Raw genomic sequence first — 18,700 nt, 5'->3', positions numbered from 1 at the left:
ATGCTTGCTCCTTTAATAATATTTATCCACATCAAAAAGCACATAAGATCACGCGATCTTACCTCTATTTTTTTTTTAGTCATAGAAAAGTGTAGCAAATCAATCATTCATGGTTCTAAGGTTGTAAAAATCGGACTCGAACTGAAAAATTTATCGATTCATGGTTCAATAGTTTAGCTATAGTCGGATTGGGAACGAATTGGTTTAACATAATAAATTACTAAATATCTATTTATTCAATATAAGTAATGATTATAAAAATTATCATATTTAATAATACTCACAATAATATAGAAATATGTCAATAACCTTATTCCAATTGATTTGGACGAAAGCTCAAAAGCAACCTTATTCGTTTGTATCTAATTCATCAATTTTGTTTGTTTTCTTGTTCCTCTGTTTTTTCTTCCCCTTTTTCTCTAGTTTTGTTTTCAACTTTATTGAGTTTTTTCTTTTTGAGTTTTGGAAGTATTTGTAAAAAGGTTACCTATCTACTTGTTAACTGTCAAGCACTTCTAGTTTGGCATTTCTTTCCCAGCCAAAGCCATTTTCATTGGCCAAGACTATTCCAAATTGATGGTCTTGTAGATTAGATTTATTTTCTAGTTCTTTCTTTCTTTCTTACCCCACACAAATAGAGGATGATGTGCTCTTTTGTTCTATATTTTATGATAAAGACTTTTAAAAATCTCATCTCAGTTTGATGTAAGCCAAAAAAGTATCATATCAATTTGGTGTAAACTAATAATATAGTTTATAAGTTAAAGAATCCAACAATATAGTTTATATGTAAGAATTCAAAAAAGTATCGTATCGATTTAGTGTACCAAAACTCTATATATCCATAACAATTTCTTGTATAACCGGCCATAACAATATTACGTTATATAATCACATTGAATTTCGTTATTACGTTATCTTGTTACATTGAATTTCGTTATTACGTTATCTTGTTACATTGATTTTCGTTATTACGTTGTCTAATTACATGTTATGACTGATTATGACTGAATTTTTTAGGAATACGTAGCGCTCCCGTTTAGTGTAAGCCAAAAAAGTATCATGTCGATTTGGTGTAAAGCAATAATATAGTTTATAAGTAAGAATCCAACCTTAAACATTTGAGCCAAAAGTGTTAAAAGGGGAAAAAAAAGAGAGAGAATATTTTTGAAAGAAAAGGTCATGTAAACCTTAGGCCAATGGATATGGGCTATGTCTTAGATATGGAAGGAGTATGACGTGACCTTATACTGGTAACTGGTTAGTGTCCAACCAGCCAATTTTTTGAGTAAATTATTCTTCCTGCAAAAATATTTGTCCAACTTTGATTAAACTTTTGTCACAATCGGTAGTTCTTAGTTTACCTACAATGCATACAATTTATTTTCAGGAATGCAAGGTAATAGAAACATAGGCAGGAGATAGAGACCAGAACATGTAAAGACTGACTACAAATTGCATCTTCAAGTTAATAATAGGTATTAAACCAAATCATCCATGAATCAAGATACCTCCTTATGGTCTAACTCGGCCTCCGCAAGTGTAAGTGACATTGCAAGAATCATCAACCATGATAGTGTATTGGTGAGCAGGCCTTGCCAGGAAGACAGGCAAGTGAACTAACATGTCACATACACACTCATCAGCTAACTCAGTAAGCCAGTGGCAACAATTTGCTTCTACAGGGTTTTCATGATGATGGTGGTGGTCATCATCGTCGTCGTCATCATGATGGTGATGGTGGTGGTGGTGATGGTGATGGTCTTGGTCGTGCTCGTGATCATGGTCATGATGGCAGTGGCGGTGGTGACAATGGTGGCGGTGGTGGTGGTTATCATGATCATGGTCATTATCATCATCCTCGTCGTCACGGTCATGGTGTCGGTTCTCATGACCACTTATGTTTCTCTTGCCATTGTCATGCTCATCCAGAGAGGAGTTAAGGGAGGATGATAAAGGCGGAGCATAAGGCGATGGCAGCATAGAGCAAGCATAGTTCACCAGGGCTAACTGGGAGGAACAAAGCGGACGTGGAGCTACCTGGCTTTCCATTTTGGGCAAGAACACTGAGATGGCTGCAAGAAACATTAGCGTAAACATCTCGCATCTCCCCATCTGAGCTGTACCTGCGGCTTCAGAGATGCATCAAGAAAAAGATTATAAAGAAATAAGGACCTTCTGAGTATCAATTTTTTCCAGGCATTCCTTTTATAACACTGAAGTCATAAACTTGGTGTTTCCTTTAATTTAGAGTTTCTAGTTTAGCAGAAATGTAAGTAACCAAGAGAATGATGTTAGTGTATTTTTTTTTAATATTGTAGAAGTGTACAAGTCTGAATTTTTTTATCCCACTGATTATGTGTGGCTAGCTATTACTATTCTTGTGGTATAGTGACTGCTATTACAGATGTTTCTACCAACCCAGTTCCTACAACCAAACCAGAAAGAACTTATGGAAAGACATTTTAGTTGTATGAAGTATGAACTACTTGTACAAGGCAAACACTTTAAAATAAGTACTTATAGAGTAAAGTTGGCGACATCATTCAAGATTCTAAAAGAACAAGTATCTAATTAGCAATCAATTACAAGTGTAAAAGTGCGACAATTTTACCGAAATCCCAGAAAATTATGCAACTAATCTAGTTTTTCTTTCCAAGTCAAACTAAAAAGGAATAAGTAGATAAAAGACGCAAAGTCTAACAGGGATGGCAAAAAAGTCATGTACTAGCACTTCATACAATCAACTCAAAATAATTAGCACTAAACAGATCAGTACAAAATTTGAGTAGAATACTGGTCACTTATTAGCTCTCTTTTTTGTCACAGCCCAATATCATATCCATCAAAACACAGTTTTGTTAATCCGTAAGACCGGTAATTCCCCTCCATAAGCAAAAATAACACTTCCAAAGAATTCATCGACCAAATTGGTAATTTTGTAGAGAAAACGGTACTTACAAATGTCTGAAGCCTCCCCAAGGAATAACGCTGCAGATAAGCCTTCATGTTCCACAAGGCCTTTGATGCAACACTTAGTTTTTGATCAATTTTCGACATGAACATTTTACTTCCTGCATAATCTAAGTGACTTTTAAACATCAAGTTGAAAACATGACCAACATACAGCAAGTAACGGCGGCTAAAGATGAAATGCTGAAACTTGATGAATGTAAAGCATCATTGATGACAGCAAAAATGAAGGCTTTAATGAGTAACAATGTATCAGGACAAAGTCCATACTGTCTTCAACATCTCCATATCTAGGATAAGTATGAAGAATGAATAGCTCATTATCACCACCTTTCAAACCGAGTAGCTACTCTCACTAATGTTCTAAAACGTACAAAGCCCTGATGGGGTTGATAATTGTAATAAAAGAAAAAGAAGTTTGCATTTTACCAAAAAATATGCATGCAGACATGCACATAGTATTACTTGTCAAAATACCCTGTCTCCAGACAAGTAACACTTTTATATAAAAAAAAGCCAAAACTGCCAGATAACAGTATTCGTTCAAAATTCTGGATTAACAAGTATGCCATCTAAAAGCTACCCTGCCCGGGTAAGGGTACGAATCCCAATCCCCGTTTACTAATAAAATACAAGCTACATTTTATTTCCCACTGAAACCTATTATGGCTATGTAAGACAACCAAACATGTAATAAGTGAAAGAAACAACAAGTAACATCAGAGATTCAATGTGAATCACAACACGAAGCAGATAAAACTATTAGGAACACAATAGACAAAGGATAACATAAATCAACCATGATCATTTTCTCATTATGCTTTTACTCCCCCTTGACATGTGTAAGTAACATTGCATGAGTTATGAACGATGACAGTGTACTCATGCGCAGGCCTTGCAAGGAAGGAGGGCAAGCGGACAAACATCGCACAGACACATTCTGCATCTACATTGTTTAACCACCGGCAACAATTCTGTTCTACGGCAGATCCATGGTATTGACTGCCTCTGCGCTCATGATCATAATCCTGCAAGTCCAGGGTGGGAGAAAAGGGAGGTGACCCTGGAGGTATGGGCAGCATAGCACATGCATAGTTCACTAGAGCCACTTGGGAGACACAGAGTGGTTGCTGAGGCACTGATGGTGGCCACTCAGCACCCTCCATCATGGGCAGTGTTAAGAACACAATGAAGAACATTGACGCAAGAACATTGACTTTCTCCATTTGCGTTATCGATACCTAGGCAAATATGCAAGAAAAAGCAGAGAGGTGAATGGTTTTCTGCATCTAAGACTAATTCTTTCTACCTTTTATACTTGCATACTCACAAATTTCTTGTTTCCTTCAGTTAGGTTGTCTTGTTGAACGATCAACAAAAGCAAAGAAGAGATGAACAAGTGTATGTGGTTGGTTTTCAGTTCATATTATGGAAGAACATGGTTTCCGAATTGATCTCTCTCTCGTTCATTATGTGTGATAGCCAATGCAAAATTAGGTGATTTACTGATTGTTACAGACAGGTGTTGCTAGACCACTACAACTCCAGCTAAAAGGTAGAAGTAAAGAACACTTAATTTCATGAATTATTTCTGCATGAAACATGCAAAGATATATGGTTCATGGGTGACAACACTAATTAGCAATATCACTTAAATCTAAAGGATTATACTAAATTGATAAAACCAATAATTTTCCTAAAACAATAAGCTTTTCCCTGTTGAAAAGGAACCATTCTTTTATCAATCCAGTGAACCTTGAGGCCGTGAACTCCAGATTGTTTCAAGACCAATAGGGTTTATACAAAAGGTAAAAGAGGAAAGAAAACTTCTTCCTACCATAATCTCACGCTTCACATGACAATCACTGCAACCAAGGATAGGCTTCTATTTACCTGACAGCCATAATTATGCTGCTCCAGTTGCATTTCCTGATCACCATAACTGTTTCAATGTGGCTCACTGCACTCTTGCTCATCCAAATCCTGATTTCTCACCGCCATCATTTCCATGTGCTGCTTAAGGTCTTCCCTTTGCATCCTTGACACCTCTGCCTTTTCCTGCCATCCTTTCTCTAGCAACTGAACAAAATTATCCTTTATCTCAATCAAAGGATCCCGATCAATCAACTCACTCTCCTTATATGCCTCCCTAAGCACAGCAGTTTTAATTCCACCTTTCAGTGACACGTAAAATATCCCAGAATGCCTTGTAAACACATTTGAGAACTCGTTCGAAAACCTATATTCCTCACAGAACTTACCCAGAATTGGAACAGGGACCCTCTTATGCAGAGAGAGTGAAAGCAACTCATGGAAAACACCAACCGTCCTCTTCTCCATTTCTCGTGATGCTTGATCCAAATGTGACACATCCTGATAAGGGGATATGTAATCCAGCTCCAACCAATCCCTAACCCACTCCCTCATTTCCTTCCTCAAAAAAAATCCAGGCGGAAGCTTAACATTGAAGTTAGGCCGAACGCCTATCCCCATTGCCCTCGATTCCTCTTCAGCTCTCTGCTCAATTCTTGATTTAGCAAACTCGGGGTTCCAATCAACCAACTCCAAAAATGACTTACCTTCCCCCGGACACCCAACTAGCCTAAAATAATTGGGATACTTAGGCACCAATGTGACCATAAAATCATTCGGCAATCCAAATTCCCTCTTCACATGCACCAATTTATCCGCACTGATTACCTTATCTTTGGACATCATCAATAACTTACACAACTTGGACACAATCCACGGCTCATGTTCCAAATTAATCCTTTCCTCATCCTCTAGAAAACCTTTAAGCTGATCACTAACCCGCAAAAAGGGAACAGGTTCGGACTTGGGTTTGATTCGATCATAATAAGTATCAAACAACCCCGGATTACGAGCAAGAAAAGTTTGGATCTTTACATTAAGACGCAACCTCTCGCGCCTCTTTTCGAGGTATCGAAGAGGGATTACCTGACCAGGTTCATTGAGAACCTCCTTGACGACTCTGGCACAGAGCTTGTATTGCTTGTCGTTCTCTATGGCTTGGTCGAGTTTGGAATCTTTGCGCCATACGACCTTGAGACTTGAAACGTGTCTTCTGTGGATGGTGATGTCTGGGTTGTGCAAGAATGTTGGAATGGAGAGTTTTCCGAAGAACATATCCGCCTCTAAGCGAGAGGTCCGTGAGTGAGGCTGCAGGGTTCCTCTTCCGTTGACAGGGTTTTGGCCTTAAAACGACAACGAACATACAACAGAGGAAGACCGAAGACGAATGTGTGAAGGCAAGGCGCTTAAAAGCCTTAAATTACAGTGTATGGAAAGTTGGGCTTGGGCTTGGTCTACGGCCCTAAACATGTATTTCAATGGCCCATGCCCACGTAAACAAATGCCCAACAGGTGGCATGACGTCAACGTCAGTTACCCAATAGCGTCGCATGGCCCAGTCAAAACTCCACCAAGCGATCCCAACTCCCAAGCTCCGTACAAAATTATCTCTACATGATTTTTTTGTTAACCGAGATGACGCAACATACGTATGCTTTTTGGATAGCTCATTAATCTCAAACACATGCTGGGTTAGACACGGGACATGATAGTTGGACCGAGACCTAAGGTAAATTATTTAAAAATAATGGAGCCAACTTAGAATGGCATGACGTCAACGTCACCCCGCTCAAGTCAAAACTCCACAAAGCAATCCGAAGCTCTATACAAAATTATCCCTACTTGACATTTTTTTTAACCGACAACAATTCAGCTTTTGGATAGCCCACTAAACTTAAATTCGGACCGAACTAGGCACGGGATAGGTTAATTGGACCGAGAGCCAACAAAAATCTTTAAGAAATAATGATGCCAACTCAGAATTGAACCGCCAACTTAACAGGAGGGCATGGACAACCCACGAAACTCAAACTTGGGCCGGACTAAGCACGGGATAGGTTAGTTGGACCGGGCCAAATTATTTGGTCGCGTCTTCCGTTTTCTTAGCAGTGTTAGCGTCCTCGTTAAATCCAGTTTGCTTTCGCAGCTCCCGAGTCGAACACTACAAATACGCCTACAGTTCTATCTCGCGTTTACTTCTCTAACAAGACAATCTACACCTCCTCTCGATACCGGAAAGGTTTGTGCTTCCTTCATCACTCCCTCTTGTTTGTTTCCCGAGAAGAAACTCGGATTCAAGAGAAGCGAAAATAGTATTATCGATTCTCTTTCTTGTTTCCAGTGGGGATTCTTTGATGAGTTACTTGATCCGTTCAACTTCAATTGACTTTTTCGGTTCCCTTCTCGTTGGCTGGAATAGTTTGGTTCTTTTTCTTTTCATTTCAATTTAACAGTTATTTGATTTGGATTTAAAGAATTTCCGGTTGTTTTATTTGATTCCGCTCGTCCTTTTTTAGCAACCATTAGGGTTTATGCGCTCATCTTCTTTTAAGGGTTTGATCTTTATGCTACTTTTGACTGTTTCTGTCATTAATTGAAAAATGATAATTAGGGATTCAATTTTTAGTTACTTTGTACAGAATATATAATATATTTTTGAATCGGCTCAACTATTTGTGTTCTGAATATTGTATTATTGTTGATATAATTGCTTTTGCGTACGGTTCTTTTATTCGTATGAATTGATTAAGGATGTTTGGGCTTAAAGTTTGATTCTTGCACTTGTTCTCTGCAGACTGATAGCTTTTCAATATGGGCTTCAATTTAGTATACCAATCATTAATTGACATATTTCCACAGGTAATTCCAGATTTGCCTCTTTTTAATTTGGCGTTGATGAGGCATTACATTGTGCAGTTCTCTGAGTTCTTAAATTTTAAGACTGTAAAATGGCTAGCTAAATATCTGTCTACCGGAAGCCGTTAAACAGAATGAAAAAATGCCTATTTTTATGCAAAAGAAGGGATAAATATGAAGATGCATAATGGGTTGAGGTAAAGTTAAATAAACTCCCTTTATTTATGCAAAAGAAATGTAAGTTTAGTTAGAGCATACAAGGGAACGAACAAACAATTGAATTAGATGAAAGGGAAGTAACAAAAAGTAAAGTTTTAAATATCTTGGCTTGATTTTTCCAAGGTGATGAAGACATTAGTTAAGACATAGTTAATAGGATTAAAAACATATGGATAAAGTGGAGTAGTGCATCGGGGTTTTATACTTTTATGCGACCGAGAGATTTACTGGAAAAAATTTATAGGTCAACTAACGCCCGTGATAATGTATGGTTCTGAGTGTTTGGTTATTAAGTGAAAATATATCCAACAAATGCATATAGAATAAATGGGGATATTTCGTTGGATATATGGCCACACAAGGGAAGATAGGATAAAAAAATGATATTATTCAATCTAAGGTAGGAGTAGCATCAATTGAAGATAAGTTGTGAGAAAATCATTTAAGATGGTGTGAGCATGTAATAACGTAGAAATAGCGGTGCGGTGATGTGGAGAATAAAGTATTTGTATAGGAGAGAGTATGAAGCAAAGGGGAATAGCTAAAAAACATGGCTTGAAGTAGTAAGAAAGGATATTGATTCAATAGGTGTTGATGTAAGTATAATCCTAGACAGAAATGAATTGCGGAAACGAACATACGTAGTGGATTCCCGTTGAATTTTCTCATAGATTCATGTAGCCGGCCCCAAACTTTTGGGGTAAAGGCTCGGATGATGATGTAATAAAATGTGATCTACCATAAACACCTTCAAGTGTACAGATCTATTCATTAAAAGAAGAATGGATCTATGGTTAATTAGTGTCTGTTTTGTCCTTTAAATACTCCTCTTATTAAATCCCTTTGTCGGCAGATTGATAAGCGCTTGCTGAGAGCAGTTGCTATTGAGCATTCTAAGGATGTTGATGCTGCTGTGGATAGTGTTATTTCAGAGATTATTCCGTATTGGTCTCAGAGGAGCTTTGCTGTTTTTCCTCCTCGCGAGGACATTAGGCCAGTAGGTACATCTGATGGAGGAGGTAATATTTTTCTTCTACTTAGAGAGTTCCAATTCTTAAGTCTATGATGACATATACTGTTAACTAATGTGATATGGTTTTTGACTCCGCCATGACTTATTCTGTTCATGGGCTTCCAATGATTGTTAATGCACTTGCAATCAGATTTTTCTTTTCCGTTTATTTCCTAGTTTGTGCCTTTTTTGTTTTATGGAAAATAGTGTTTCTTCTATGTTGTTTCATGAATTTTTTGTCTAAAAGTTCTAATTCATTTGCCTGATTGGGTTATCTTGGCTTCATACTGGATTTACAGGGGAATCTGAAGCTGAAAATGAGGAACAAAGCAAATTGTTAAGGCATCGAACGGTTAGTGCAGAAAGAGAAGTGGACACTTCGTCAAGTGTACCATTGATGACTGGACAGGCATATGACAATGATGATACTGTTGGTGCCCATCTTACTGGTTCTACTAATGATGAGGCACTGACTACTTCTGCAATTGAAAATGAACATGAGGAACAAAGCAAATTGTTAAGCCAAACGGTTGGTGCAGAAAAAGAAGTGGGCTCTTCTTCTGTAGTAACATCGATGACCAGACAGCCCTATGACAATGATGGTTCCATTGGTGCCCATGTTCCTGGTTCAACTAATGATTCGGCACTGGCTAATTCTACAATTTTCTACAATTCATGTTATGGGAAGTCAAGTACAAGTACTGGTGGGGAGGAATTGATATTATTGGGGAGTGCTCAAGAAAACAGTCATCAATCTGGGTCAGTGGACAAGCCCAATAATTTGACCAATGAAGGTGGTGTCAATGAACTGCCAACTAACTGGGCACAGGACAAAGCAGTTGTCAGTGACAACCTGATGGATCTGCATTGTGAGTGGAAAGATTTTGAGGGTCCCTGTGCCAATGATTTCGATATGATTACTTGTGACAAACTCGACCGAGCAAAATCATGTTCAGATGGAACGCTGCTGGAGGGAAAAAGTTCTGTGGTAGAGGTGGTTCCTTCATCCCCTCAAGAAGACACAATGGTTACCATATGTGGTGGTCCTCATGTAGACATTGAAGCTGATGCCAGTGCCTCAACTGATGAGTTTGAGAAACTGGAGGCAGGAAGTTCTATTGACTCGAAGCCAAATGGAGAATTCCCTGTCTTACAAAAGGACACGGAGGATAATGCAAAAATTATTATTACTCGATCTGGCCAAATATGCAGAGTTGACCTTCTTGAGGAGATCATTGAAGTTTCCAAGAATCACAAGGTGCATTGGCCTAATTCTTTTATACGTTTAAATTTAATTATTATAACAGCGTTTTTGAGCATTTCATCAATTTCAATTGGAATTTTCGCTGCTATTCATTAATGTATTTTTTTTTTGTGCCAGTCCAGCATGAAAATTTGACGAGTTATTTGGTTATATTTGGGTGGGCTTGCTGAAATATTTCTTGATCAAGTTGTGCATTCAAAAATATATATATTTCTTGATCTAGTGAACTGAATACTTGGCTAAAAGGGGGAAAAAGTGAAGAAGAATTACTGGAATGAAAATTAACGTTTTTAGAAGTAATTAAATGTGAAATGCTCTCTCTTCTTTTGCGAGTTTGGTGAAAATGATTTTTTTAGTATTTCATTTCAAATTTGAATCTTTTTGATACGACTGATTTTAACAATATAATACTGGTGCAGAAGACACTGTTTGCTGCCATGGAATCAGTCATGAACATGATGAGAGAAGTAGAAGTGCAGGAGAAAGCTGCCGAAGCTGCTGTAGAGGACGCTGCGAGGGGTGGACTGGATATTCTTGTTGAGGTGGAGAAACTAAAAACAATGCTGGAACATGCAAAGGAAACAAATAACATGGTGTGTTATAATTTATTAGAGGATGAACTTTTATACCATCCTCTATTTGTGGTTATATAATTGGTTGACTGCATTCCGTATGGTTCATTAATGAATGACCCTAGGAACTGATGTTTTTCATTTCTTCTGCAGCATGCAGGAGAAGTTTATGGGGAGAAAGCAATTTTGGCTACTGAACTAAAAGAGCTCCAAGCTCGCTTGCTCAGCCTATCAGATGAAAGGGATAAATCTCTTGCTATTCTTGATGAGGTAATCTCTTAAATGCTAATTCATCCAAGCTGATAGCCTATGTTAAGAACCAGGCCAAGCGCGCACCCATACATTCTTCAACCAACCACGCATGCCCAACCACTACCCACACATGGGCTGGTTGTAACCAACAGGCCCAATGGGCTACTACCTAGAAAACCTGTTGGCTGATTAAGGAAGACATTTTGCCCTCCTTATTAATAGCTCACAACTCCCACATCTAAGCGATGTGGGATGTTCATATCAGTCTGTTTTGCCTTTGTATCAAAGACGTAAGACTCTGGATTTCTTATTCTATATATATGTGATGAGTTTTGATAGTATTTCCTGTTTGCTTTGCTGTTTAATGTTTATCATGTATACATGAAGTCTCTTGGTCATGATTTAGTGATTTGTACTACACAACACAATATTTTAGAATGACATTCTCTGTTTTAGTTCCCTATTTTATGTGTCAATGAGAAAAATGCTGAGCAGAAATTATATGTTTTAGCAACAAACAATTTGTTGTGACTTGTGAGTTTGTATCTGCAATGGTACTTTTGTGTATTAGCTATAGCTGTTTGATTGTCCTTTAGTTTAAGGAGTCCAATACAAACACTTGCATGCATTTTTTTTTCAAATGCAGAATCCGATTGCATGCATAGGTTAGAAAACAAGTTTACTTATTCATCTAGATTGATACCTTGCTCCTAAATGGTCCTTTGGTGTTTGGTTTGGGATGGGTGGCTTGTAAGTATAAGCATATCCATGATAGCCACAGAAGAAGTGGCTTCTATGCTGTGTGTGGCTGGACCAATACAAGAATTGGTTTTGGAGCTGATCGCTGAGTTTGCTTAAGTGCAAATGGTTGTTACCAAACATGATGTGTATGACATAATCATGTCTTCAAAGACAAGAACCCCCAATAAAAACCTGATAAAATGCATTCCATGATTTTATCCATGATGAAATTCTGGAATTTTGAGAGAACATTCTGAGTTGCTTGATTTCTGCTTTTAGTTGATTTCCTGGATTAATTTTTTTTGCAGATGCATCAAAGCCTTGAAGCACGACTCTCTGTGGCAGAGAAATTGAAGAAAGCAGCTGAGCTGGAAAAATTGGAAAAGGTAGAATCTGCACGAAATGCTCTAGCTGAACAAGAAGCCTTTATGGAGATGGTTGTCCGAGATTCTAAGATTCTACAGCAGGAGGCAGAGGAGAACTCCAAGGTAGGAAATGTTTGAGCATGTGGTGCATTATTTATAAAATTTATTTAATAATAATTTGACTTGATTCTTCTTCTAAATTTGCTTCATGCAGTTACGGGAGTTTCTTATTGACCGAGGTCACGTTGTTGATGCACTGCAGTAAGTGTTTTTCTTATGATATTGTTACAGATAACATGAAATTTGGGTTTAGTTATTTCCATGTTTTCTTACTGTTTCTCTATCTATGACCAACTCACTAACAAATGTTTGATCGGCGGATTCCTATGATCAACTGATAACTGAAAACATGTATAGTGTGCCTGTTAGCATTATGCAGTTTTCAACTAGTCACAATGAACTGCCCTCTCAACCTTGCATAGATGTAGCAACTAATTTTGTGTATGGTTGCCGATGCACAAAAAGGTGCATGGACATGCATATCTGTTCATTTTTATAGTCATGCTTGCCATGGACCCCTGAAACCCCATGAATGTGGGATGAAATTATGTGTTCTGATCATCCAGTGAGCTTTTGCTGAGGAATGCAGTTTTTTCACACTCTCTTCTTTGAGCTTATGAGTTCTGTTTTGTCGATTAGGTGGTTAAAAGCAGTTAAGTTTTGGTTATTATCAAGATCTCCTTTATTGTAATTGAGATTTGAGAAGTGAATGATTTTGGATGGTCACGCTCTTAGAATGATAGAGTGCGTTTGGCAGGAGTCTTGATTTGTGATATTAGGTGAACCATTTGCCTAGTAGCAAAGTTGCTTCACTGTGACCTAATGGTCATGCGCTCCAATTCTAGAAACATCTTTGCGCTATGCGTGCACAATGCTGCTTAGTTCTTGCCCTCCCTGTCCCCACCTCCACTGCAGGAGCCTCGTACGCAGGAGTAAGCTCCTTTATTGTTGTTTACCATTCAATTGCCCCATTATCCACCTATTATCTCATCCTTTGATAGTTGATAGAGTAAAAGTTTGAAAATGAAGTTCTTTGGCATTTCAGGTGGTAATATTTGAAATTTTGTTTGTTCTGCGTACTTCTTTTCTCACCTCTTTTTTTGGGTTAAATTTTGCAGAGGAGAAATTTCTGTTATTTGTCAGGATGTAAGGTTGCTTAAAGAGAATTTTGATGAACGTGTTCCATTAAGCAAAACTGTTTCTTCAAGCCAGACAAGTTTCCTATTAGCATCTTCAGGATCGTCTGTCAAAAGCATGGAACTTGTCCTCCTATCCGAAAAAAATGGAACTTCAAAGTCACCGATGAAGGGAAGCCCAACATATTCAACAGATGCCCAATCATCAGGAAGCAGGCATGAAGAGGAAACTAATTCAATAGATGCCCAATCACAAGGGTGCAGGCATGAAGAGGAAATAATTAGTCCAGACCGCAGAGCTCTTCTCGATGATGGATGGGATATCTTTGACAAGGACACAGACCTGCTGCAGGACAACTGAACTATATAGATGAATGATGGTAAATGAAAATTAAATTCCATATAGGTTTCATTACACATTAGTGCTGGAACGGTTTATCCTAAGATTTTGATTTTGACAATGTTAAGAGGATTGTGCTATTACATAGCTTTTCAGATAATTGTAGCTGCCATTGGTAGCTACCCTGGGTTCTTTATTTTATGTGTACAGCATGGATGATGGATATAAATAAATAAATGGCGTCTGCTAGTGCTAGCTATATTCTACTAGTTACCTAGCGATAAATGTGGAAAATTTGTGTCCTCATGAAACTGATGAAACTGTTATCGTGTCAGCAGAACATGCTTGATATTTCTTGTGATATTTCATATTTGTGGTAGATGATGGATGTCATTTGGATCTTGTTAATCCTTGTCACTCTGAGCCTGCCTTTGATCCTGCTTCGGAAATTTGTTTCTGTTGTTCAATCCTTAGGGATGTCCCTTCAAACAGTCACCCTCTTGATTATGGTAGTGACCATGAGTCGATGTATCTATATAAATCATGTTCATGAGTTAACGAAAATGTGTAAAAACTCTATTTGTCTCTGTCATTTTATGAGTCTCTTCCTTGTTGCTTATGGCATCAGAACTTAACGGATACCGGTCATTGCCACACCTGTTAGCTTCCCCCCGATCGATGGATACAGAGATAATTTGAAAACTATATTTCGACCTGGACGTTTTCGAGATTTCCCTAATAATCAACGAATGGCGAGTGTTTTTCTTTGTGTGGATCCTATAGAAGTACGTGGAGTCGATCTGTCTACACGTCTTGCTTTTATTGCTGTATCGGGAGTTACTCCACGTATTGCTGGATGTAAAACCTTTGACCAAAAAAAGCTAGTTCATCGAGGTTAGATGTAGAGAAAGCACAATGTATGTCATGAGTCCATGAGTGAGAGCTGCGTATTTTAGTGCTCCGAAAGAGTGAAGTGTTTTGTTTCGTGGTGTTGGAGGATCAAAATTCAGCAGGCCAAACGACCCCTCAGGCGAGCTAGTTAAGGCATATACTCGATTTGGAGATACCAAGTCCGAGTTCCCCACACTACTTGCATAAACAAAACAAAAGAATCAAAATTCAACAGTTATTTGAGTCAATTTGTGAAATTGTGCTGAAAGTTGTTATATCATCACACTGTATCTATCATGCTTGTATGTATATAGAATTTACACATGAACTCTAGCTGGAGATTTGCAGAGTCCAGACTCCTCAACTTCTCTATTTCTCAACTCGAAACTGTTTTGACTGGAGAATCCTCAAAGCATTGCAGCTTCTATGTCCAAGACTTGACAACTCTCCATTGCAAGATATGGTTAGTCATGCCAACACACAAGTAAGACAGTGCACCTCCAGATAATATATAACCTTGCCCTCTGCTCCCTAATCTGCTTCGAACACCGTTGCCACGATCGAAGCTTCAAGCTCCTCGTCGACAATGTCCTTGCTGCCATTTTTGAATTTACAAAGCTTTTGGTGTGAAGTATGGCAAGAACTGGGGTTGTGGTTTGATGAACTGTTGAGCCTCCTACACCACTCATATATATATATACACACTCAACACATATACAAGGAGAGGAAATGGAGATAGGATGGAAGCAATATGTGGTGGGTGACAAATTTTGGTCCATTGTTGGGACAATGGTCCAGGCCAAACTGGTCAAAGAATATGACAAAGCAGGCATATTAGCTTGTCTCCTTGCCAAACAACCTTGACATGGACTTCACATCCAACCCTTCCCTACTGAGGGGTCATCTTGTCCCATATCATCAATTCCTACATATGTTCATTGAATATATGACGTACCCATCAAATCTTCATATAATTTCTTGTTTATATATGTGTATATAGATTTAAACATATGCAGAATGTCAGAAAATATTCCTTTTCTTCTGTCTCTTTACACATCCTTAAGTGGGTGTTTTTGAAGTCCAAAATTAGGAGGTCAGCAGGTAGGGTTATGGAACATCTAAACCTAACTTGCAGATCAATTAAAACAGCAGTAGACACCCAATCCTAACTAAATATCAGTTGTGTATATGAGCATATATATCACAATTTATAACTAAAGAATCCAAATCATTGTTAGTTTACAAAAACAAAGGCCCGCACGACTTTAATTTTCTTGAGCCGTCATCATTGGTTCTTAGACTCAGAAAACGCATTGGTTGTACAAAAAGGATTGGACTTTTGCTTATATGCCACTCTTTTTTATTATGTCAATCGAATATGAGATAAAGTCTTAACAAATTAGTATAACTATAAAATTGTATTAAAAGGGATTACTAGTGATACTATTCATGATGAGGCCATCAATAATATAACTGTTCAATACTTTATTTATAGTTAAGAAAGATATGGTTGTATTATAATGAGAAGCTTTGACCGGATACATTCAATCCTTACCAGTTACAAATAAGGTAGGTTTGTGAGAGAGGACAAGAGACCGACCATTCTCTTCATGTTTCTTTAACCCTATCTCTGTCTATGCATGTAAGGTAGCCGGTTTTTACATGTGTATTGCTTCATTTTTTAAAATTTGATTTGTATTTTTAGCTTATAAATAGGAATGACAATTGATCGAGTACCCGTGGGCGTGGAGAAAATCCATATTCATACCCATACCCATACCTAAATTCTTTTGGTTACATTTTTAACGAAAATGACAAAGATCGCAGTAGTGGATATCCTAATTATCTCAGATGTTGAGTTAGATGTATATGATCTAAGTGAATTTGTGGACTCCGCATGTTTCACATGTCCATATTATGCACATGACATTATGTGAGTACAATTCAGCAACTAGGATGACTAGAATACCAACTGTTGGGATCCCTATCGTTAGTATATTTTCAAGCGTTTGTATCAATATCTAGGGACGAGCCATATGTTGATGAGGGGCGTGTGGTTTTATGAAAAAAAAAAACTATATCTACATATTTTTAACCTAAACCCAACTCAAATATGCTCTATACAAGCCAAAATTATTATGCCCAAGCTCAAAAAACACATACCCGAGGACCATTTGTCCAGTTATACATTATATCTCTAATCTTCAACTTCAATCAGAGAGAGCTCCTATCCTCCATCTCTGATCATCACAAACATTTGTAATTTATAACTATTTTTATAAATAATGTCAATATAATAGTTTATGTTTGATATGGTTATATTCACTTTTAACTAGTTACATGTATTAGATTTATTGTTAACAAATGTCATTTAAATAACAAAAATTAAATTTTTTGTTAAGCTATGGGGGCTTTCCTGGGGTGGGGCGACATGGACCATAGACCAAAACCCCATATTTTAAAAAAAAAAATACTAGTGTTGTAGTAGCTCCAATCCCATTTAAGTAACATACCATTTTTTTTTTTTTTTTAAATGATTCATTTTTTAAGTTCGCCCGAAACTCCCAAAAACTGTACGCCACTGTTAAGCTACCCCGAACTCCTGCAATGTCTCTTCATTCTGAATCCTAACTATGTTTTTGTCAATCCACAAGCTTATCGGGTTATCCAAACGGACCCAAGTGGTTGAACTAAACGGGCACGGGCTCGGGCTTGGGCTCGGGCTCATAGTGGCAGACAGAGAGGTCTATATCACCAGAGCTTACCTAGAATCCGTGGTCACGTGCACCATAATCATCACCCATGTTGCCCGACATACTTGCCCTCAAAACACCCTTAAAAGAGTCAATTTTACAAGGACTTGTCCACCGCCTCTTCCTAGGCTTTAGAGGGGACAAACAGGGCCTGACCCTTCACTGTTAACATCAACGTTACATGGGCCCTATCTTCAGACACATTGGGCCACCTTCTTTATGGATCACGACAAGTGTTGGGTCATTGGGCCCAGCCCACGTTGTATCACTGTCTCGACGTTTCTAGAAATGGACCTAGAACCATCTCCCAGTACTACTGTTCAACACAATGTCTTATCATAGATTATAATGATAATAATTAAGACTGAACTCTACTGTTTTTGATTCTGAATAGGAGAATGCACACGTGAGGTCGAGACTTGACTATTAGTTAGACTAATGACAAATGGTTGAACACATGAGAATGTTTTCTCTACACATTTGAACTCCAATTCCATCCAAAAAAATCATCCATGCAGCTGTCGGCTGGATTTTATGTTGTTTTGTAATGGAGGAGATTCATGAGTACACTCCAGACTCTGCGCGTGATCATATCTATTTGGAGACATCAATAAACTCACTTTTAAATTTGACTATTATCGTAAGATACCGTCTGGTTTCTCTCAAGTTCAAGCTCAATTCATCACAGGACTTTCAGGACCTTCTAAGCTCACGGATTTAAAACACGTCTTACAAAGTTAAGAAAACTCACGGACTTAAAATTTATCAATTGGACCTGTATTTTAACGATAGAAGACTTTTCTGAGTTTCTCAACAATTTTATGTCATGACTCATGACTGTTTAAAATAAAATATACAGGGTTGAAGACTTCAAACTTCAAAAAAACACAGAGGGATTGGCCAGCTGAAGCCGATGGAATTGTCAATACTTTCTTGTAAAATAACAAAGCTTAAAGATCATAAAATCCAGCTTTCACACTCTGGGTTTGCTAGGAGTAGTTCAAAAGAAGACGGTTCATTTTGATTGTCTGAGATGTGGTGGACAAACCTTGGACATGAAAACTACATGCCAATTAAGGAGAAAGGGAAATCACAAGGAAGAAATTGCCATACAACTCATCGACAGAGATGCCAAAATTGACAATAGACAAGAAACAATAACTATATATTTAAAGGTATGGCCCATCGATATCTTTCTCCTTCTTACATTTTCAAAAATGCAAACCCTATTGTTTGTTTTTGGGCCACAGAAAACAGATCAAATACAGCAAATACCCACCAAATATGTCCAAAGATTCCAAAAGCTTAGCTATTTCTCAGTTTCATAGCAACTGGAGATTACAAGTTGCCTGTTTAAGGCACAAAATATCAACACAATAGTCCCAATTTTAGCT

At 37.9% G+C, this 18,700-nt stretch overlaps 3 protein-coding genes across 9 annotated transcripts; 1 reads left to right on the top strand and 2 right to left on the bottom strand.

Annotated features, from left to right (window-relative positions):
* Positions 1-1,299: 1,299 nt before the first annotated feature.
* On the bottom strand, positions 1,300-6,225 carry LOC119984342 (protein WHAT'S THIS FACTOR 1 homolog, chloroplastic). 6 transcript variants are annotated; one of them, XM_038828244.1, is made up of 3 exons: positions 4,867-6,225; positions 2,962-3,083; positions 1,300-2,132 (listed from the first exon to the last, which is right to left on the bottom strand). In XM_038828244.1, exon 1 carries the CDS (start codon positions 6,118-6,120, stop codon positions 4,921-4,923), a length of 1,200 nt encoding a protein of 399 aa, XP_038684172.1. In that variant the 5' UTR covers positions 6,121-6,225; the 3' UTR covers positions 1,300-2,132; positions 2,962-3,083; positions 4,867-4,920. The 6 variants fall into 6 exon arrangements, with proteins under 6 accessions (XP_038684172.1, XP_038684171.1, XP_038684173.1 ...); XM_038828243.1 differs by having other exon boundaries at positions 2,962-3,074; XM_038828245.1 differs by having other exon boundaries at positions 1,300-2,126; positions 2,962-3,074.
* Positions 6,226-6,947: 722 nt separating this feature from the next.
* LOC119984339 lies at positions 6,948-13,931 on the top strand. 2 transcript variants are annotated; one of them, XM_038828236.1, is made up of 9 exons: positions 6,948-7,084; positions 7,640-7,704; positions 8,774-8,939; positions 9,232-10,190; positions 10,616-10,789; positions 10,922-11,038; positions 12,070-12,249; positions 12,341-12,387; positions 13,305-13,931. In XM_038828236.1, exons 2-9 carry the CDS (start codon positions 7,657-7,659, stop codon positions 13,681-13,683), a joined length of 2,070 nt encoding a protein of 689 aa, XP_038684164.1. In that variant the 5' UTR covers positions 6,948-7,084; positions 7,640-7,656; the 3' UTR covers positions 13,684-13,931. The 2 variants fall into 2 exon arrangements, with proteins under 2 accessions (XP_038684164.1, XP_038684165.1); XM_038828237.1 differs by lacking the exon at positions 6,948-7,084 and adding an exon at positions 7,245-7,263.
* An 871-nt stretch (positions 13,932-14,802) lies between these two features.
* On the bottom strand, positions 14,803-15,302 carry LOC119984835. Its single transcript, XM_038828967.1, has one exon. It carries the CDS (start codon positions 15,240-15,242, stop codon positions 15,018-15,020), a length of 225 nt encoding a protein of 74 aa, XP_038684895.1. The 5' UTR covers positions 15,243-15,302; the 3' UTR covers positions 14,803-15,017.
* Between the last annotated feature and the right edge of the window lie 3,398 nt (positions 15,303-18,700).

Source organism: Tripterygium wilfordii, chromosome 18 (genome assembly GCF_013401445.1).
Source record: "Tripterygium wilfordii isolate XIE 37 chromosome 18, ASM1340144v1, whole genome shotgun sequence".
NCBI classification, from domain to species: domain Eukaryota; kingdom Viridiplantae; phylum Streptophyta; class Magnoliopsida; order Celastrales; family Celastraceae; genus Tripterygium; species Tripterygium wilfordii.
This window is presented reverse-complemented; position numbering and strand designations above follow the sequence as displayed.